The 21,752-nt window shown below is 42.4% G+C and overlaps 2 protein-coding genes across 2 annotated transcripts; one reads left to right on the top strand and one right to left on the bottom strand.

The window, feature by feature from the left end:
- Window positions 1-6,328: 6,328 nt before the first annotated feature.
- On the bottom strand, window positions 6,329-13,198 carry LOC106600518 (zinc finger protein 239-like). Its single transcript, XM_014191940.2, has 7 exons — window positions 13,157-13,198; window positions 12,971-13,090; window positions 12,853-12,880; window positions 8,742-8,837; window positions 8,186-8,477; window positions 7,962-7,979; window positions 6,329-7,831 (listed from the first exon to the last, which is right to left on the bottom strand). The coding sequence occupies exons 1-7, from the start codon at window positions 13,196-13,198 to the stop codon at window positions 7,615-7,617; spliced, it is 813 nt and encodes a 270-aa protein (XP_014047415.1). The 3' UTR covers window positions 6,329-7,614.
- A 3,028-nt stretch (window positions 13,199-16,226) lies between these two features.
- On the top strand, window positions 16,227-21,403 carry LOC123732875 (zinc finger protein 177-like). Its single transcript, XM_045712199.1, has 2 exons — window positions 16,227-16,542; window positions 20,858-21,403. Exons 1-2 carry the CDS (start codon window positions 16,242-16,244, stop codon window positions 21,157-21,159), a joined length of 603 nt encoding a protein of 200 aa, XP_045568155.1. The 5' UTR covers window positions 16,227-16,241; the 3' UTR covers window positions 21,160-21,403.
- The last annotated feature ends 349 nt before the right edge of the window (window positions 21,404-21,752 follow it).

The raw sequence follows: 21,752 nt of genomic DNA, 5'->3' as shown, positions 1-21,752 counted from the left end.
AGGAAACCACTAGTTATGGATGTAGTATATCTGGTAATGAGGAAACCACTAGTTATGGATGTAGTATATCTGGTAATGAGGAAACCACTAGTTATGGATGTAGTATATCTGGTAATGAGGAAACCACTAGTTATGGATGTAGTATATCTGGTAATGAGGAAACCACTAGTTATGGATGTAGTATATCTGGTAATGAGGAAACTACAGCTATGGATGTAGTATATCTGGTAATGAGGAAACTACAGCTATGGATGTAGTATATCTGGTAATGAGGAAACTACAGCTATGGATGTAGTATATCTGGTAATGAGGAAACTACAGCTATGGATGTAGTATATCTGGTAATGAGGAAACTACAGCTATGGATGTAGTATATCTGGTAATGAGGAAACTACAGCTATGGATGTAGTATATCTGGTAATGAGGAAACTACAGCTATGGATGTAGTATATCTGGTGTAAGTGGTGTTACATAGATGCTGTTTTCACGATGCATGATTAATACATAATTCAAGGTTTATTTGATGTAGTAAATAAATAAATGATTTATTGATGTATAGATAAGAATTTAAATGTGATGTAACAGGTAAATTAACGTTAGACCATTGATTGTGTTTTTAATGTTCCATCTCGGAACTAACGTTCTGTTGTTACTGCTACGGAATTTGTTAATTGACTGTGTGCAATCTAACTTAAGCAGATCTTAGTCTGAGTCATAATTGTTGATGTCAGAGGCTAAGAAAGACAGTAAAGGGACTTTAAGGATTCAAGAACCTCTTTTCGGGACAAGCAGCCGAGGTATTTTGTTCAACCTATAGAACTTTGTTTATAGTCGCGCCAAGTGCCATTTGTATTGTCGCGCCAAGGGCCATTTGTATTGTTGCGCCGAGCGCCATTTGTATTCCTTTGTTTCAGTACTGTATAATTTATCAACGTTACTGTGTTCATTCAAACATATAGTTCTCACGGCATGACGTGGATGCATCGGAGAAAAAGACGTGCAAGGCAATAAACGCCGGTTTCAAGGAACCAACCTGTGTCTGTTGTCGTGAAGAGAGCTACAGAGGTTCTCACCCAAGATTTGACGGTACATGGCCCCATCCACCGTCCCTTTGATGTGGTGAGGTTGTCCTGTCCCCTTAGCAGAAAAACACCCCCAAAGCATAATGTTTCCACCTCCATGTTTGACCGTGGGGATGGTGTTCTTGGGGTCATAGGCAGCATTCCTCCTCCTCCAAACACAGCGAGTTGAGTTGATGCCAAAGAGCTCCATTTTGATCTTATCTGACCACAACACTTTCACCCAGTTGTCCTCTGAATCATTCAGATGTTCATTGGCAAACTTCAGACGGGCATGTAGATGTGCTTTCTTGAGCAGGGGGACCTTGCGGGCGCTGCAGGATTTCAGTCCTTCACGGCGTAGTGTGTTACCAATTGTTTTCTTGGTGACTATGGTCCCAGCTGCCTTGAGATCATTGACAAGATCCTCCCGTGTAGTTCTGGGCTGATTCCTCACCGTTCTCATGATCATTGCAACTCCACGAGGCGAGATCTTGCATGTAGCCCCAGGCCGAGGGAGATTGACAGTTCTTTTGTGTTTCTTCCATTTGCGAATAATCACACCAACTGTTGTCACCTTCTCACCAAGCTGCTTGGCGATAGTCTTGTAGCCCATTCCAGCCTTGTGTAGGTCTACAATCTTGTCCCTGACATCCTTGGAGAGCTCTTTGGTCTTGGCCATGGCTGAGAGTTTGGAATCTGATTGATTGATTGCTTCTGTGGACAGGTATCTTTTATACAGGTAACAAGCTGAGTTTAGGAGCACTCCCTTTAAGAGTGTGCTCCTCATCTCAGCTCGTTACCTGTATAAAAGACACCTGGGAGCCAGAAATCTTTCTGATTGAGAGGGGGTCAAATACTTATTTTCCTCATTAAAATGCAAATCAATTTATAACATTTTTGACATTGACGTTTTTCTGGATATTTTTTTGTTATTCTGTCTCTCACTTTTCAAATAAACCTACCATTAAAATTATAGACTGATAATTTCTTTGTCAGTGGGCAAACGTACAAAATCAGCAGGGGATCAAATACTTTTTTCCCTCACTGTAAGGTATGTCTTGACAAGTTCCATTGGGGCCTATGAAACAACAGAGCCCCATTCAATGAAGAGAAGCAAAGTGGGTGACACGAGCATGGGCGAGGGAGCGTGAACAGGGCAGGACCAAAGTTGGGGAAAGCTGAAAAGTGATTTTTTTTGGGGTACATTTTACCCCTTTTCTCCCCAGTTTGTCCCATCACTGCAACTCCTGTACTGACTCGGGAGAGGTGAAGGTTGAGAGCCATGCATCCTCCGAAACACGACCGTGCCAAGCCGCACTGCTTCTTGACACACTGCTCACTTAACCTGGAAGCCAGCCACACCAATGTGTCGGAGGAAACACCGTCCAGCTGGCGACCGAAGTCAGGGTGCATGCGCCCAGCCGCCACAAGGAGTCGCTAGAGCACGTTGGGACAAGGACAACCAAGCCGGCCAAACCCCCCCCCATCCCGGACGACGCTGGGCCAATTGTGTGCCGCCTCATGGGTCTCCCGGTTGCAGCCGGCTGCAACACAACCCGGGATCGAACCCGGATCTGTAGTGCGATGCAGAGCTGCGCCACTCGGGAGGCTGTTGGTACCTAGCACTACCTATTACACTTGTTAGCACCACTCGGGAGGCTGTTGATACCTAGCACTACCTATTATACTTGCTAGCACCACTCGGGAGGCTGTTGATACCTAGCACTACCTATTATACTTGCTAGCACCACTCGGGAGGCTGTTGGTACCTAGCACTACCTATTATACTTGTTAGCACCACTCGGGAGGCTGTTGATACCTAGCACTACCTATTATACTTGTTAGCACCACTCGGGAGGCTGTTGGTACCTAGCACTACCTATTATACTTGTTAGCACCACTCGGGAGGCTGTTGGTACCTAGCACTACCTATTATACTTGTTAGCACCACTCGGGAGGCTGTTGGTACCTAGCACTACCTATTATACTTGTTAGCACCACTCGGGAGGCTGTTGATACCTAGCACTACCTATTATACTTGCTAGCACCACTCGGGAGGCTGTTGGTACCTAGCACTACCTATTATACTTGTTAGCACCACTCGGGAGGCTGTTGATACCTAGCACTACCTATTATACTTGCTAGCACCACTCGGGAGGCTGTTGATACCTAGCACTACCTATTATACTTGCTAGCACCACTCGGGAGGCTGTTGATACCTAGCACTACCTATTATACTTGTTAGCACCACTCAGGAGGCTGTTGGTACCTAGCACTACCTATTATGCTTGTTAGCACCACTCAGGAGGCTGTTGATACCTAGCACTAACTATTATACTTGCTAGCACCACTCGGGAGGCTGTTGATACCTAGCACTAACTATTATACTTGCTAGCACCACTCGGGAGGCTGTTGGTACCTAGCACTACCTATTATACTTGTTAGCACCACTCAGGAGGCTGTTGGTACCTAGCACTACCTATTATACTTGCTAGCACCACTCGGGAGGCTGTTGATACCTAGCACTACCTATTATACTTGCTAGCACCACTCGGGAGGCTGTTGGTACCTAGCACTACCTATTATACTTGTTAGCACCACTCAGGAGGCTGTTGATACATAGCACTACCTATTATACTTGCTAGCCCCACTCAGGAGGCTGTTGATACCTAGCACTACCTATTATACTTGCTAGCACCACTCAGGAGGCTGTTGATACCTAGCACTACCTATTATACTTGTTAGCACCACTCAGGAGGCTGTTGGTACCTAGCACTACCTATTATACTTGTTAGCACCACTCGGGAGGCTGTTGGTACCAAGCACTACCTATTATACTTGCTAGCTCCACTCGGGAGGCTGTTTGTACCTAGCACTACCTATTATACTTGTTAGCACCACTCGGGAGGCTGTTGGTACCTAGCACTACCTATTATACTTGTTAGCACCACTCGGGAGGCTGTTGATACCTAGCACTACCTATTATACTTGCTAGCACCACTCAAGAGGCTGTTGGTACCTAGCACTACCTATTATACTTGCTAGCACCACTCAGGAGGCTGTTGGTACCTAGCACTACCTATTATACTTGTTAGCACCACTCAGGAGGCTGTTGGTACCTAGCACTACCTATTATGCTTGTTAGCACCACTCAGGAGGCTGTTGATACCTAGCACTAACTATTATACTTGCTAGCACCACTCGGGAGGCTGTTGATACCTAGCACTAACTATTATACTTGCTAGCACCACTCGGGAGGCTGTTGGTACCTAGCACTACCTATTATACTTGTTAGCACCACTCAGGAGGCTGTTGGTACCTAGCACTACCTATTATACTTGCTAGCACCACTCGGGAGGCTGTTGATACCTAGCACTACCTATTATACTTGCTAGCACCACTCGGGAGGCTGTTGGTACCTAGCACTACCTATTATACTTGTTAGCACCACTCAGGAGGCTGTTGATACATAGCACTACCTATTATACTTGCTAGCCCCACTCAGGAGGCTGTTGATACCTAGCACTACCTATTATACTTGCTAGCACCACTCAGGAGGCTGTTGATACCTAGCACTACCTATTATACTTGTTAGCACCACTCAGGAGGCTGTTGGTACCTAGCACTACCTATTATACTTGTTAGCACCACTCAGGAGGCTGTTGGTACCTAGCACTACCTATTATACTTGCTAGCACCACTCAGGAGGCTGTTGATACCTAGCACTACCTATTATACTTGTTAGCACCACTCAGGAGGCTGTTGGTACCAAGCACTACCTATTATACTTGCTAGCTCCACTCGGGAGGCTGTTTGTACCTAGCACTACCTATTATACTTGTTAGCACCACTCGGGAGGCTGTTGATACCTAGCACTACCTATTATACTTGCTAGCACCACTCGGGAGGCTGTTGATACCTAGCACTACCTATTATACTTGTTAGCACCACTCGGGAGGCTGTTGATACCTAGCACTACCTATTATACTTGCTAGCACCACTCAAGAGGCTGTTGGTACCTAGCACTACCTATTATACTTGCTAGCACCACTCAGGAGGCTGTTGGTACCTAGCACTACCTATTATACTTGTTAGCACCACTCAGGAGGCTGTTGGTACCTAGCACTACCTATTATACTTGCTAGCACCACACGAGAGCGAAGCTAGCGTGGTTATCCACATGTTTTACCAATAGTATAAACGCCCCGTTACCTGCAAGCTCTTCCTCAACAACAATGCAGTATTCAATATCAAAAGTAAAGAACTGTTATAAAATGCAGGGAACCAAGACTAAAGATTATATTTTAACAAACCAAACATAAATCTTATCAAACTCGCATGGTGCAGTTGAGTTGTGGGTGTCAGAAATAATGTAGCTATTTTTACAGCAGGAATTATGATCAATAAGTTGTAGCTGTGGCGAGGGCTTAACCACTCACTGGCCAATGAAAACATGTTCCCAACCTTTTCATGTGGTTGCATCAAGTTGTGTATTTACGGTGTTTGATGTTGTGTTGTCATAACCTCCGGGAGGAGAGCATGGATGTTTATCCTGGGAGATTCCATGCCAGCGGAGCCTGGAAATATTTGTCAGAACAATCCGAGATATCAAAAATATTTTCAGGCTAGGCTGCTGTGTGTGTGTGTGTGTGTGTGTGTGTGTGTGTGTGTGTGTGTGTGTGTGTGTGTGTGTGTGTGTGTGTGTGTGTGTGTGTGTGCGTAATGTGAAGATAGTCAAGAAGCTCCCGACGAACAGTTCTTGTGCTGACGTTGCTTCCAGAGGCAGTTTGGAACTCGGTAGTGAGTGTTGCAACTGAGGACAGACGATTTTTACATGCTACGCGCTTCAGCACTCAGCGGTCCCGTTCTGTAAGCTTGTGTGGCCTACCACTTCGCGGCTGAGCCATTGTTGCTCCTAGACGGTTCCACTTCACAATAACAGCACCTACAGTTGACCGGGGCAGCTCAAGCAGGGCAGAAATTTGACAAACTGACTTGTTGGAAAGGTGGCATCCTATGACAGTGCCACGTTGAAAGCCACTGAGCTCTTCAGTAAGGCCATTCTACTGCCAATGATTGTCTGTGGAGATTGCTTGGCTGTGTACACTATTTTATACACCTGTCAGCGGTGCGGCTGAATTAGCCGAATGTAAACTTAAGTTAACAAAAAATGTATTGGTTCTGCAATGTTGAAAATCCTATAAGGTGTGGAGACCATCCGTTTCAACTTATTTTAGAAGAAATGGGTCATTATTTAAGAAAAGTGCAACGGTGCCAATATGTTTATCTGCAAATGTATCCAATCAAATTCATTTAGCAATATTCAAATCATATATCAAATCCAATTCAAGAGGTTTCAAGGTTGGAATCAAGAAATGCAAAATTCATTCATCTATATAACAACTTAATAGACTATCAAATCAAATCTTATGTCACATGCACTGAATACAACAGGTGTAGACCGTCACCTTACAGTGAAATACTTACAAGCCCTAACCAACAATGCAGTTAAAAAAAAATAATAATAATAACTTCAAAAAATACAAATGAGAAATAAAGATAACAAAATAATTAAAGAGCAGCAGTGAAAAATTAAGAGGATCTATAGACTAGAGTCCTGTCCAGGGGAAGTAGGTTGCTGTTACTATGAGCTGTTCTGGATCAGACAAGACAAGGCTCCTGTTACTATGAGCTGTTCTGGATCAGACAAGCCAAGGTTCCTGTTACTATGAGCTGTTCTGGATCAGACAAGCCAAGGTTCCTGTTACTATGAGCTGTTCTGGATCAGACAAGCCAAGGCTCCTGCAAGGCTACTTACTTACTATCGTGGAAAATTACAAACTTTGTTATGCACCTGCGCTGTATGAGCCTTAAACCTGTACATTTCCTCTGTCTGTTTCTCTCATGTCAGAAGAAACCAGTGTTTTTCCTCTCTTGTTTCTGAGTAACTTGGTCACGTGGCCAAAGACAAAGGGCCGTCAGAGAGAGACCAGTTTTTGGTCCATCCAGTTCTTTTCGTTTCTTTCAAGGTCAAAGCCGTGTGGAGATATGAAGAGAACAGAGACTAGCTTGAGCAGCAGCGACAAGTCTATCAGCAGAAAGGAGCAACAAAACTGGCATCATCACTTGTTTGTACGCTATGTTCCCATCATGATGTCACACACCTGCTAAACTGCCACGAAGACAAAGGTTCTAGAAGCGGAGACCTCTTGTTCGTTGGGCTCTTGGCTGTTGCACCTGTTGTGTGATTGTTAACCGCTCCACAATTGGAATTCTAATCATAAAATAAGGTATTTGAAGAATCTACAGTCTCTCTCTTTCTGGTTAGAATTTCCACCACATTACTTATATAATAATTAACATTTTCAAATATCCCAGTCATCAAATGAAAATCTAAGGCTTTACACTTGTATCCAATACATCAATGTACATCATTTTTTAAATCTCATTTTAGAAATGAAACAAACATTGTTTTTAAGTAAACCTATTTTGTTGAAGACTTCATATAAACAATATAATTTCATGTGGTATAAACAAAAACACTAATTCTCAGTCAAAAGCATAAGTCAGAACACAGCCTCTCTATTCTCTCATGTGCTTTCAGGTCCTCTGACTGGGAAAATGTCTTTCCACAATGAGAGCAGTGGTATGTCTTCTCCTCCTGTGTATGTATTATTTCATGCTTATTCAGATGCCTTAACCGGTTAAATCTCTTTCCACACTGGGAGCAGTGGTTGGTCTTATCCCCTCCTGTGTGTGTCCTGGCATGCCTAGTCAGGCCCCCTAACTTGGTAAAATTCTTTCCACACAGGGAGCAGTGGTAGGGCTTTTCTCCTGTGTGTGTCCTCTCATGCTGTTTCAGGTTCACTAAACCCCTAAAACTCTTTCCACACTGGGAACATTGATAATGCTTCTCTCCTGTATGCATTCTTCCATGTAATTTCATGGACTTTAACTGGGTAAATCTCTTTCCACATATGGTGCATTGGTAAGGCTTTTCTCCTGTGCGTGTCCTCTCATGCTGTTTCAGGCTCATTAAACCCCTAAAACTCTTTCCACACTGGGAACAGTGATCAGGCTTCTCTCCTGTGTGTGTCCTCTTGTGCCGATTTAGGTTCCCTAACTGGGTAAAATTCTTTCCACAGTGGGAACATTGGAAAGGATTTTCTCCAGTGTGAATTCTCTCATGTGTTTTCAGGCTCCCTAACCAGGTAAAAGTCATTCCACATTTGGAGCAGTGGTAAGGCTTCTCTCCAGAGTGTATTCTCTTATGTATTAATAGGTACCCTAATTCGTTAAAACTCTTTCCACAGTGGGAGCATTGGAAAGGTTTTTCTCCTGTGTGTGTACTCTCATGCCTATTCAGGTTCCCTAACTTGGTAAAACTCTTTCCACAGTGGGAGCAGTGATGATGTCCTCCTGTTGCTTTGGGCATCTCTGGGCCTGATTCTGCTGATTCCCCTGAAGGACTCTTCCCTGGGTCTGATTCCCCTGAAGGACTCTTCCCTGGGTCTGATTCCCCTGAAGGACTCTTCCCTGGGTCTGATTCCCCTGAAGGACTCTTCCCTGGGTCTGATTCCCCTGAAGGACTCTTCCCTGGGTCTGATTCCCCTGAAGGACTCTTCCCTGGGTCTGATTCCCCTGATGGACTCTTCCCTGGGTCTGATTCCCCTGATGGACTCTTCCCTGGGTCTGATTCCCCTGATGGACTCTTCCCTGGGTCTGATTCCCCTGAAGGACTCTTCCCGCTGTCAGAGGGAGAGTCTGGTCTCTCTCCTGTCAAAGACAAACAGAGTATCTAGTTACTTAGTTGTCTACTGTGCTGTACTGTGTGGCCAAACTGGTGAAACATATAAGTCTATGATTGGTTCAGATTTGGTCTTGTTTGGGGGAGTTCATTAAAATAATAGCCAGTGTGAAAAACAGTGGTCACCAAGGCATTCCTAGTCAATCAAACATTTCTGTAAAAACCCAATGTGTTTTCCGTTTGCTCCAGCAGTATTCTTAAACCTGTTGGGGTATAGGGGGCAGTATTTTCACGGCCGGATGAAAAATGTACCCAATTTAAACAGGTTACTACTCTGGCCCATAAACTAGAATATGTATATTATTAGTAGATATGGATAGAAAACACTCTGAAGTTTCTAAAACTGTTTGAATGGTGTCTGTGAGTATAACAGAACTGGCAGGCAAAAACCTGAGAAAATTTAAAGCAGGAAGTGTCAGGTCTGAGAACTGTATCTGAGAACTGAAATCGACTTTTGAATCCCTAGAGAAACTACAAATACTTATGGGTCACGTTGCATCTCCTAAGGCTTCCATTGGCTGTCTAAAGCCTTCAGAAAGTGGATTGAGCCTTCTGTCTCTGGGCAGATGATAGTAGCTCAGTTTCTGAGTGGACTGCCTGGGGACAAAGAGATTGGATATGCGCGTTCCCGTGAGCACAGTGTTTTTTCTTTTCCTCCTTGAACGAATACACTATTGTCCGGTTGGAATATTATCGCATTTGTACGAGAAAAATACCATAAAAATTGATTTTAAACAGCGTTTGACATGCTTCTAAGTACGGTAATGGAACATTTACTTTTTTGGTCTCGAAATGCGCTCACGCGTTACCCTTTGGATAGTGACCTGAACGCACGAACAAAACGGAGGTATTTGGACATAACTATGGATTATTTCGAACAAAAACAACATTTGTTGTGGAAGTAGCAGTCCTGGGAGTGCATTCTGACGAAGATCAGCAAAGGTAATATAATATTTCTAATACTAATTCTGAGTTTAGGTGACCCCGAAGTTGGCAGGTGTCTGAATAGCTAGCCGTGATGGCTGAGCTAGGTACTCAGAATATTGAAAAATGTGCTTTCTCCGTAAAGCTATTTTAAAATCTGACACAGCGGTTGCATAAAGGAGTAGTCTATCTATAATTCTTAAAATAATTGTTATGTATTTTGTCAACGTTTATGATGAGTAGTTTTGTAAAATCACCGGAAGTTTTTGGTGGGAAATACATTTTCTGAACATCAAGCGCCAATGTAAAATGCTGTTTTTGGATATAAATACGAACTTTATTGAACAAAACATACATGTATTGTGTAACATAATGTCCTAGGAGTGTCATCTGATGAAGATCGTCAAAGGTTAGTGCATAATTTAGCTGTGTTTTCGGTTTCTGTGACATATTTCCCTGCTTGGAAAATGGCTGTGTGATTATTTGTGTCTATGTACTCTCCTAACATAATCTAATGTTTTGCTTTCGCTGTAAAGCCTTTTTGAAATCGGACAATGTGGTTACATCAAGAAGTGTATCTTTAAAATGGTGTAAAATAGTTGATTGTTTGAGAAAATTTAATTGTGGTATTTTAGTAGTTTTTGTATTTCGCGCCATGCGATCCCATTGGCTGTTGGCTAGGTGTCCCGCTGGCGGAACGGGGTTCCGCTAGCAGAACGCCTAGATGTAATAAGTTAAAGTGTATGTGAATTTAGCAGCAAAAACATTTATTTTGAAATATTAGTTTGATGAACCCGGCCTACAAGACCCAGTTTCATCACCGCCCTCTCCTGAGACTGAAAGCCCAGAGACTTGCACTTTGCCCGGGTGTGTGGTTTTGTCTGGGGGCTAAAATGAACATTCGAGGCCATCAAAGCTACTTTGCTCGGAGATAGTTTTCATTTCAACTGAGGTCGTGGCTACGATTCAGACCTGAATACAAGAGGTTTCTGATACTTTCAAAGCAGATTGAACTAATCTGTGAAATGAGACTGTGCCTGTTATGGCCTCACTCAAAACAACAATTACACACCATGATGATTGCAGCACTTTACACCTGACTACCTCTCTGGAGGCTGACGAGAATCACTGCTGATCTGATAAAGGTGCAGGAGAGCTGTGTGAGCATAGAGGGATTTTCTCACCACAATATCCTGAGACTCGTATCGGTCCCAGAGTCAGCGCTACTATCCTGAGACCAATATTACATTTTTGGCCAATACCGATATCCAATATTTTCCTTGCCCCAAAAAACAATACCGATATTAAACATTTTAGCGGCCTTTTAAACATTCTAGTACAGTTAAATAGTTAACACACACACGGATGCAGCGGTCTAAGCCACTGCATCTCAGTACAAGAGGCGTCACTACAGTCCCTGGTTCGAATCAGGCTGTATGATTGGGAGTCCCACAGTAGTTGTCTGTTATTGGTGTAGAGTGGACAACAAAGGAGAGGGATCCAATATGTGGATAGGAAGATACAAATTATCATTATTATGGAAAATATTAATTTAAAATCCAGGAATTTTAAAACTTTAGCTCTCTAGGTCAAGCCAGTAGGTTACAGTAGGTTGTATCTCTCTAGGTCATGCCAGTAGGTTACAGTAGGTTGCATCTCTCTAGGTCATGCCAGTAGGTTACAGTAGGTTGTATCTCTCTAGGTCATGCCAGTAGGTTGTAACTCTCTAGGTCATGCCAGTAGGTTGTATCTCACTAGGTCATGCCAGTAGGTTACAGTAGGTTGTAACTCTCTATGTCATGCCAGTAGGCTACAGTAGGTTGTATCTCTCTAGGTCATGCCAGTAGGCTACAGTAGGTTGTATCTCTCTAGGTCATGCCAGTAGGCTACAGTAGGTTGTATCTCTCTAGATCATGCCAGTAGGCTACAGTAGGTTGTACCTCTCTAGGTCATGCCAGTAGGTTACAGTAGGTTGTATCTCTCTAGGTCATGCCAGTAGGTTACAGTAGTTTGTATCTCTCTAGGTCATGCCAGTAGGTTACAGTAGGTTGTAACTCTCTAGGTCATGCCAGTAGGCTACAGTAGGTTGTATCTCTCTAGGTCATGCCAGTAGGCTACAGTAGGTTGTATCTCTCTAGATCATGCCAGTAGGCTACAGTAGGTTGTACCTCTCTAGGTCATGCCAGTAGGTTACAGTAGGTTGTATCTCTCTAGGTCATGCCAGTAGGTTACAGTAGTTTGTATCTCTCTAGGTCATGCCAGTAGGCTACAGTAGGTTGTATCTCTCTAGGTCATGCCAGTAGGTTACAGTAGGTTGTAACTCTCTAGGTCATGCCAGTAGGTTACAGTAGGTTGTATCCAAGTGGAAACAATTATCAACCCAAAGTGTTGAATTTGGTCAACAACAAAATGAATGGCTTATTTGCTACGTGAGGTTTACTTGATCTAACAGAAGTTTCGTAATGATTAAGTTGTTATGTGGACACGTGACATACCGACAACTTTGATAAAAACACTATTGGAGTTGTCTCCAGATCGCTATGCATTTTCATGCTAGTAGCTTAGCATCTCTCTCCATTGAATACAGGCGGTTGACGACAACAACCCTCATAGAATATAAACAATAGATTACAATAATAAGATGTATCCACCAATCCAAAGACAGGATAGGTGGGAGATAGACAACCCACAGTGCAGCTTTGTGGACAACGACTCCCCTTGTCAGGACGGAGAGACATCTTGTCAGTATATCCATAATCTTTGGTGTAGCCAACCCAACTCTCACATGGCTCTATTGGGGGACACGGTGTGTAGTAAAACATCACTACATTAAAATCACTACATGCCGTGACCCCCAGTCTGCGGTCAGCAGATAGACCCTTCTCAAATATATATGTGAAGTCACTTTTTGGAAACGGAACGGAGAAAACAAGGGGTAGCTTGTCTCTACGTCCTGATTCTAGACATATCAGTCATCATCCCAGGGCCCTGCGTTGAAGAGGTATTGACGAGCCAACTCCGAATATCCAAATATAAAAACTAATTGAAGGCGGTACTTACTGGTGTTACTCAGATCTCCTGTCTCCTCCTCTTCATCTTTCAATGTGACAGTAATCTCTCCTTCCTTCTTCACTCCAATAACTGCATCCTCCTCTTTCTCTTCCTCCTCTTCTTTTACTGTAACATCCTCCTCCTCTTTCACTCTGAACGCGTCTTCCTCTTCTTTCTCTGTAACGTCTTTCTCTTCTTCTTTCACGGTAACAGCCTCACCTTCTACTTCTTGTTTAACTGTAACATCCTCCTCTTCCTTCTCCTCTTTCACGACAATGTTCAGCCCCAGAGCTTCTTTCTCCGTCCAGCAGACCTCCTCTTCTTTAACAGGAGGGGAGTAGTTTAGGGAGCTCATGTTCGGGGATGTTAGCTAGCTAGCTATCATTAGCGACTAGGCTAATGCTAACTTAACCAGCCAGCTACTATAGCTGACTAATACACAATAACGTAATATTAAATTAAATAGGTTAACAAGTAGATACGACAGAAGTGTGTCTAAAACACAGTAGCTAATATAGACCGAAAGCGTATAAATAGCTTGAATCTTTCGGCTATGTTGGCTAGCAAGCTACCGAGGTGGTTGACGAGCTGTTTATGAAGAACCGTCCACTAGATTATACGTCACGCTGCAGCATCGCCTGAAAGACGCACAGCGCCGTCTGCTGACTGGAGGGAAACGCAGTTGAGGATCAGATTTTATTTTCAGACAAAGATTATTTTACATGGATTTCATTAAATAATACTATTATATTGAGACATACAAAGACCTGAATGTGCTGATTGATTAGTGCGAATAAAAAATGTTTACCACAGCATATTTAAGGAACCGTCTTAAAACTGCAACGCAAACAATTGCCTGTAAATGAAAAATATCAATACCTTCTCAACTACATTGCATAGAGATCAAAATAAATTTGACACTGTAAAGAGACCTCTTCTCTCGAATACAATTAGTTTAAAAAAAATGTACTTCTATAAAATCTACAAAATGTAAAATAAATCACTTTACATAAAAAATACTTTAAAAAACCGTCAATATCTTCCACCCCATAAGACTTTCATGAATACAACCAACTGTTATTGGTTCAGGGACGTCATGCCTTCAATCAACTGCAATTATGTTTGGACTTTTGGAAATTACAAATTAAGTCAAATTGAAAACAGTATTGGTATTGTTGAATTAGGTTTTTAGAATAGCAAGCTAGGACTGATGGTTTGGTTATCTAAACTAGCAAGTAGGTTTGTTTGGTTACCAAGGCAACTATTGTAGCTATCTAGTAAACTTGCTAGCTACTTCAGTGGATGTTGAACTCATTTCCACCGGCAAATGAACACATTTCTACCGGCAAATGTGTTAAATTATAGCCATGGTATAAAAGGGATAATCAACTCAGGGCTTTATGGTTCTCTGGAAAATAATGCAAATCCATGGAAAGTCAGTTCCACAGTGTTCATTATATACCATAGAACACATAGTCCCTCATTGATTATCCCTGACATAACTTTATGAGCTGGATTTGCCTTTCTTTGCAACAGTGGAAGCTGCTGAGGAGAAGACAGCTCATAATAATGGTTGGAATGGAGTCAATGGAGTGGTATCAACCCATCAAAGATGTGGTTTCCATGTGTTTGATACCACTCAATTGACTTCATTCCAGAAATTATTATGAGCTGTCCTCCCCTCGGAAGCCTCCACTGCTTTGCAATTAGTTTGTTTGTTTTCAGTTGTTAGCATTTAGCTAACAGCGTCTATGTGAATTTGCTAACAGTTTGTGCTAATTTGTTAGCATTCTGGAAATAGATGCCCATAGGCTTTTCTTGTGTTTTTAGCATCCCCTTATGTGCTATGCTGGTAGTACTTTAAATCCTGGTATGAGAGAAGGACGGTATGACTATATGAAAATCTGGATACAGCCCAAGCCTAATCACCACACCTACCACAACTATGTACCACAACTACCACCCCTATCTACCACAACTACCACACCTACCTATCACAACTACCACAATTACCACACCTACCTATCACAACTACTACACCAACCTACCTACCACAACTACCACACCTACCATCACCACACCTACCACACCCACCACCACCACAACTACAAAACCAACCATCACCAAACCTACCTACCACAACTACCACACCTACATACCACAACTACCACCCCTATCTACCACAACTACCACACCTACCACAACTACCATACCTACCACACCGACCTACCACAACTACCATCAACACATCGACCAAACCTACCATCACCAAACCTACAAACCACAACTACCACACCTACCATCACCATGTTCCTACTGTATATTTCATTACCACACCTACCAAACTTACCTACCACACCTACCATCACCAAACCTACCATACCTACCTACCTTCACCACACCAACCATCACCACACCTATCACACCTACCCTCACCACACCTACCATCACCACACCCACCAAACCTACCTACCTACCAAACCTACCTACCACAAATACCATCAACACATCGACCAAACCTACCATCATTAAGTCAAACAACATCTAAATTAGCAATTAGCTACTGTAGGTCTATACTGCTCCTACATGGTGTAACAATACATCATGTAGATGTATATAATGAACAGACTAGGTCTATACTGCTCCTATATGGTGTAACAATACATCATGTAGATGTATATAATGAACAGACTAGGTCTATACTGCTCCTACATGGTGTGACAATACATCATGTAGATGTATATAATGAACAGACTAGGTCTATACTGCTCCTACATGGTGTAACAATACATCATGTAGATGTATATAATGAACAGACTAGGTCTATACTGCTCCTACATGGTGTAACAATACATCATGTAGATGTATATAATGAACAGACTAGGTCTATACTGCTGCTGCATGGTGTAACAATACATCATGTAGATGTATATAATGAACAGACTAGGTCTATACTGCTCCTACATGGTGTAACAATACATCATGTAGATGTATATAATGAACAGACTAGGTCTATACTGCTCCTACATGGTGTAACAATACATCATGTAGATGTATATAATGAACAGACTAGGTCTATACTGCTCCTACATGGTGTAACAATACATCATGTGGAGCTTTAAGGCGATGCTGTTGGTGTGACGTATAATCTAGTGGACGGAACGCTTCTTTCAACAGCAGCAACAGTTACTCAGCCACCTCGGTAGCTTGCTAGACAAAATAGCCGAACCAATAAAGCTCTTTAGACGCTTTAGTGTATATTAGCCACTGTGTTTTAAAACCACTTCTTTCGTCTAGTTAGTTATCAGATTTAATTTCATATTTACGGTGTTGTTGTTATTAGTCAGCTAGCGGGCTGGTTAAGTTAGCATTAGCCTAGCTAGCTAACATTCCCGACCATGAGTTCACTAAGCTACTCTCCTCCTGCTAAAGAAGAGGTCTGCTGGACGGAGGAAGAGGGTCTGTGGCTGAACGTTGTCGTGAAAGAGGAGGAAGAGGATGTCACAATACAAAAACAAGTAAGGGGTGAGGCTGTTACCGTGAAGAAGAAGAGAGACGTTTCAGTTAAAGAAGAGGAATATTCGCAAAGAGTGAAAGAGGAGGAGGAGGAGGATGAAACTGGATATCTGGGCTCGGTTTCCCAAAGGCATGTTAAGGCATCCAATGGTTCTAACGATAAACGGACCCTGATTAACACTAGTAAGTACTGTCTTAAAAACAGAGGCACAAACTCTGCAGTTGTTTAACTGATGTTTGGTGTTAAAGGGGAAATATGAAATAGCTACATCCATATTGTGACTTTTTAAATTATTTATTTATAGCCATTGATTCTTGAAGAATATAACACATGCCTCATGAGCTTAGTTCAACTGTTGTACCCCATCAGAACCCCAAATAAGCTTTTTTATTCCAATGTTTAGAAACAATTTAAATGATAAACAAACACTGTAAACACTCAACATGGTTAAAACTATAATGTTGATGTCATGGATGGTCAGTCCTTGCATCCGTAGGTCCGTCTATGCATTTGAGAGTAGTTACATTTCTCCAGCCCCATCATCATCTTATAACCAAACTAGTGGTGGAATGACAGCTTTGTTATTGTATGAACTGCAGATTGGTTGATAGATGTGCGGCTATTTTATAGGGGTAACCTAGGATTTAAACAGTAACAAAATGGCTGCCCAGAGACTTGGTTTGGTAAACAGCTGAGGGATGGGGGCTGGAGAAATGTAACCACTCTCACATTCATAGAGAAAGCTATTGTAGCAACCGTAACTCAACACCTAGCGACCTCGTCAAGAAGTTCAGACATCTTGGCGTAACAGTTATAAGGTGTTGGCTTGACAGTCGCTGGACCCAGGTTTGAGGTCAGCTCAGGACTACCCCCTGAATTCACTACACTATGAATACAAGGACTGGCTGGCCATAAGGTCAAAATGATAGTTTTAAACAAGATTAAGGCTATACAGTGCTTGTTTACAAACAGTGGCGTTATACAAGCTTATGTTTTGGTTTCTGGTGGGGTAATAAAGTTGAAACATTTGGGGCATTTATAAGTTATATTCTTCAAGAATCAATGGTTATATAGTAAATGGGTCTGTCTATAACTGCCAGTGTAGATTTCCTGTGGGGGTCAAATTGTTAGAGCTGTTGATAAGTCATTAGCTGTGTTAGAATACTCATACTAACCCTACTATTTGTGATGTTAACTGAGTATATAGTATGCTTATTGGTCATAGTATGATGTAGTTAGTATGCCAAAAGTTCCCGGATGCCGTACTAAATTCGCCATAATATGACGTAAACACGCAGTACGTTAGGGCCCATAATGCAATTCTTCAGGAAATGGGCGTGGCTTCACAGTGTTTTCAGATTTTAAGAAAATGGCGGAAAATATGCAGCCGAAGTCCAACGAGAGCCGATACAAATTCATTGTTTTAACTAATTATGACAAATGTTAAGAAAATGTTGAGCAATGTAATAAAATAATTACTTTTCAAATAAGTTACTTTACACGATATTTTGGCTGACAATTTGTTAGCATGTTATTACAGCAGTATGTACCGGTGTGTTAACTAGCTACCTAACGTTAGTTGGCTACTTATACATCAAACTTGCCAGTATATTCTCTATATTCTATTTAACTAACTACCCAACGTTTATTGACTTGATTATTCCCGTCATTCTTAGCTTAGCTAAATGGTACAGTCGTTGTGTTTTCTCAATGGACATTCGGGTGTTTTTATAAATTGACTCCGGCTATCTACTCTGATTTCAGAGCACTCGTCTGAGTTGTACCAAATAAAATGTTATTGGTCACATACACATGGTTAGCAGATGTTAATGCGAGTGTAGAGACATGATTGGGCTTCTAGTTCCGACCATGCAGTAATATCTAACAAGTAATCTAACAATTTTACAACAACTACCTAATATACACAAGTGTAAAGGAATGAATACGAATATGTACATATAAATATATGGATGAGCGATGGCCGAACGGCATAGGCAAGATGCAGTAGATGGTATAGAGTACAGTATATACATATGAGATGAGTAATGTAGGGTATGTAAACATTATATAAAGTGGCATTGTTTAAAGTGACTAGTGATACATTTATCACATCCAATTTTTTATCATTAAAGTGGCTAGAGATTTGAGTCAGTATGATGGCAGCAGCCACTCAATGTTAGTGATGGCTGTTTAACAGTCTGATGGCCTTGAGACAGAAGCTGTTTTTCAGTCTCTCGGTCCCAGCTTTGATGCACCTGTACTGACCTCACCTTCTGGATGATAGTGGGGTGAACAGGCAGTGGCTCGGGTGGTTGTTATCCTTGATGATCTTTTTGGCCTTCTAGTGACATCGGGTGGTGTAGGTGACCTGGAGGGCAGGTAGTTTGCCCCCATTGATGCGTTGAGTAGACCTCACTACCCTCTGGAGAGCCTTGCGGTTGAGGGCGGTGCAGTTGCCATACCAGGCGGTGATACAGCCTGACAGGATACTCTCGATTGTGCATCTGTAAAAGTTTGAGTATTTTCGGTGACAAGCCAAATTTCTTCAACTTCCTGAGGTTGAAGAGGCACTGTTGCGCCTATTTCACCACGCTGTCTGTGTGGGTGGACCATTTCAGTTTGTCCGTGATGTGTATGCCGAGGAACTTAAAACGTTCCACCTTCTCCACTACTGTCCCGTCAATGTGGATAGGAGGTGCTCCCTCTGCTGTTTCCTGAAGTCCACGATCATCTCCTTTGTTTTGTTGATGTTGAGTGAGAGGTTATTTTCCTGACACCACACTCCGAGGGCCCTCACCTCTTCCCTGTAGCCCGTCTCGTTGATGTTGGTAATCAAGCCGACTACTGTAGTGTCGTCTGCAGTTGGAAGTGTGCATGGCCACCCAGTCATGGGTGAACAGGGAGTACAGGAGAGGGCTGAGAACGCACCCTTGCGGGGCCCCAGTGTTGAGGATCAGCGGGGTGGAGATATTATTTCCTACCTTTACCGCCTGGAGGTGACCCATCATAAAGTCCAGGACCCAGTTGCACAGGGCGGGGTCTCGAGCTTAATGACGAGTTTGGAGGGCACTATGGTGTTAATTGCTGAGCTGTAGTCAATGAACAGCATTCTTAAATAGGTGTTCCTTTTGTCCAGATGAGATTTGCATTGTGGCCCTATTGGGGCAGTAAGCAAATTGAAGTGGGTCTAGGGTATCAGGTAGCGTGGAGGTGATATGATTCTTGACTAGTTTCTCAAAGCACTTCATGATGACAGAAGTGAGTGAAATGGGGCGATAGTAATTTAGTTCAGTTACCTTAGCTTTCTTGGGAACAGGAACAATGACGGCCCTCTTGAAGCATGTGGGCACAGCAGACGGGGATAGGGATTGATTGAATATGTCCGTAAACACACCAGCCAGCTGGTCTGCGAATGCTATGAGGACGCGGCGAGGGATGCCGTCTGGGCCGTCAGCCTTGCGAGGGTTAACATGTTTAAATGTTTTACTCACGTCGGCCACGGAGGAAAGCCCACAGTCTTTGGTAGCGGGCTGTGTCGGTGGCACTGTATTGTCCTCAAAGCGAGCAAAGAAGATGTTTAATTTGTCTGGTAGCAATTTCGTCCACCTTGTTGTCTAGCGATTGGACATTGGCGAGTAATTTGATCGGAAGCGGTGGATGATGTGCTCTCCTTCTGAGTCTGACCAGTAGGCCGCTCAGTCTGCCTCTCCTGTGATGATGATGATGATAATAATACCTAAAACAACAAATAACAGTCATCTTAACTTTACAGACAACACCCAAATGGATACTGTCATTAACGCAGTTCTTAAATAATTACACATAATTCTTAATACTGTAGCTGTTTAGTTACAGTCACATGTTCAACTATCATCAGCTGATCCAGGAAATCATTTTCTGAATGACAGTCAAATGGCAAACATCACGACATGGGTATATTTGTTGTTAGGTGAAGTTATGGGTCCTACAGTAGGTCTATGTTATTGTTAGGTAAAGTTGTGTGCCAAAGAGCATTTTACTGGTTGAAGTGTTTTTTAAGTACAAAGCGGTTGATTTGCGATGATGACAGAAAAATTAAATTAAGCAGGACATTCAAACGAGCCTTACAATTATAATCCAAAGTAGTGTGAAATGCTCTTATAAGCAACCTGGAAATGGAGGTTACTCCCCTGAGTTTTCCCCCATTCACATTCAGAATACATTGTGAAAAACTAAAATCTTTGCTCACCATTTTTGCTCCAGGCAGATATACTACATCCATAACTAGCGGTTTCCTCATTAGCAGGGAGGAGTTTCTACAACTGACCGAACAGTGTGCATCGCCCTCGTGCCGCAATTTTAGCAAACACAGAAATTGTCTGGCACACTGCTTAGGGTTTCAACAACTTGAATAACTCAATCATCGATGTTACTACTAATGTGAAAACAAGACAAAATGACTATTCTTGTTCATTTTGTGGGCCTTTAACCATCTGTTTGACTTTGTTGTTCACGCAGGAGAGAGACGTGACTACCGTGGATACTCTGGGGAGCCTCAAAAACCTCATGATGCTGACGAGGCAGAGAAGAGTCTCTCCACATCAGAACACCTCAAGAAACACCAGCAGAGATCCACAGGGAAGAGAACTCACCACTGCTCTGACTGTGGGAAGAGTTTTGTTTCTTCAGCAGGCATTAAAATTCATCAGAGAATCCACACAGGAGAGAAACGTTTTAGCTGTACTCAATGTGGGAAGAGTTTTACTCAATCAACCAGCCTGATATCACACCAGAGAACACACACAGGAGAAACCTTATAACTGTGATGAATGTGGGAAGAGTTATGTTACATCTAACAGTCTGAAATCACACCGTAGAACACACACAGGAGAAAAATATTATAGCTGTGCTCAATGTGGGAAGAGCTTTACTGAGTCTAGCTGTCTGACTAAACACCAGAGAACACACACAGGAGAGAAGCCTTTTAGCTGTAATCAATGTGGGAAGAGTTTTACTACGTCTAGCAAGCGGACTACACACCATATAACACATACAGGAGAAACCTCAGCTGTGATCAGTGTGACCAGAGATAATCTGATAAAATACCTCAATCAATGAATTAATGTCACAATGTAGAATGTTTAAACATTGTAGTTGGAGTATTTTAGTGATGTCACAATGTAGAATCCTAAACGTGTGTCCCCTGTTCTATTGATTTCAACATGATATGGATATTAGCTTCAGGGGGAAAATCCAGGCTCTGAAATGGAAGAGTTACTATTTATGTGATTTAACAAAAAGTGACTAACAAAAAAAGAGTTGTGTAACACTTACCAACGTACACTTGAATCAAAATGCAACACTTCAAAATGTAGCTAGCTGTTTTCTACAAATTGTCCTCTAACCAGTGATG

The sequence above is a fragment of the Salmo salar genome, chromosome ssa02, assembly GCF_905237065.1.
Source record: "Salmo salar chromosome ssa02, Ssal_v3.1, whole genome shotgun sequence".
In the NCBI taxonomy this organism is placed as follows: Eukaryota; Metazoa; Chordata; class Actinopteri; order Salmoniformes; family Salmonidae; genus Salmo; species Salmo salar.
This window is presented reverse-complemented; position numbering and strand designations above follow the sequence as displayed.

What these genes read in the sequence shown, in the direction of transcription:
- LOC106600518 (XM_014191940.2), bottom strand. Translation starts at nt 13,198, where the DNA reads ATGAGCTCCCTAAACTACTCCCCTCCTGTTAAAGAAGAGGAG. An exon ending in AAGAGGAGGAGGATGTTACA is followed by an intron (nt 12,881 to 12,970) that starts GTAAAAGAAGAG and finishes AAAGATGAAGAG; the next exon opens with GAGGAGACAGGAGATCTGAG. An exon ending in AGGAGATCTGAGTAACACCA is followed by an intron (nt 8,838 to 12,852) that starts GTAAGTACCGCC and finishes TGTCTTTGACAG; the next exon opens with GAGAGAGACCAGACTCTCCC.
- LOC123732875 (XM_045712199.1), top strand. Translation starts at nt 16,242, where the DNA reads ATGAGTTCACTAAGCTACTCTCCTCCTGCTAAAGAAGAGGTCTGCTGG. An exon ending in ACGGACCCTGATTAACACTA is followed by an intron (nt 16,543 to 20,857) that starts GTAAGTACTGTC and finishes TTGTTCACGCAG; the next exon opens with GAGAGAGACGTGACTACCGT.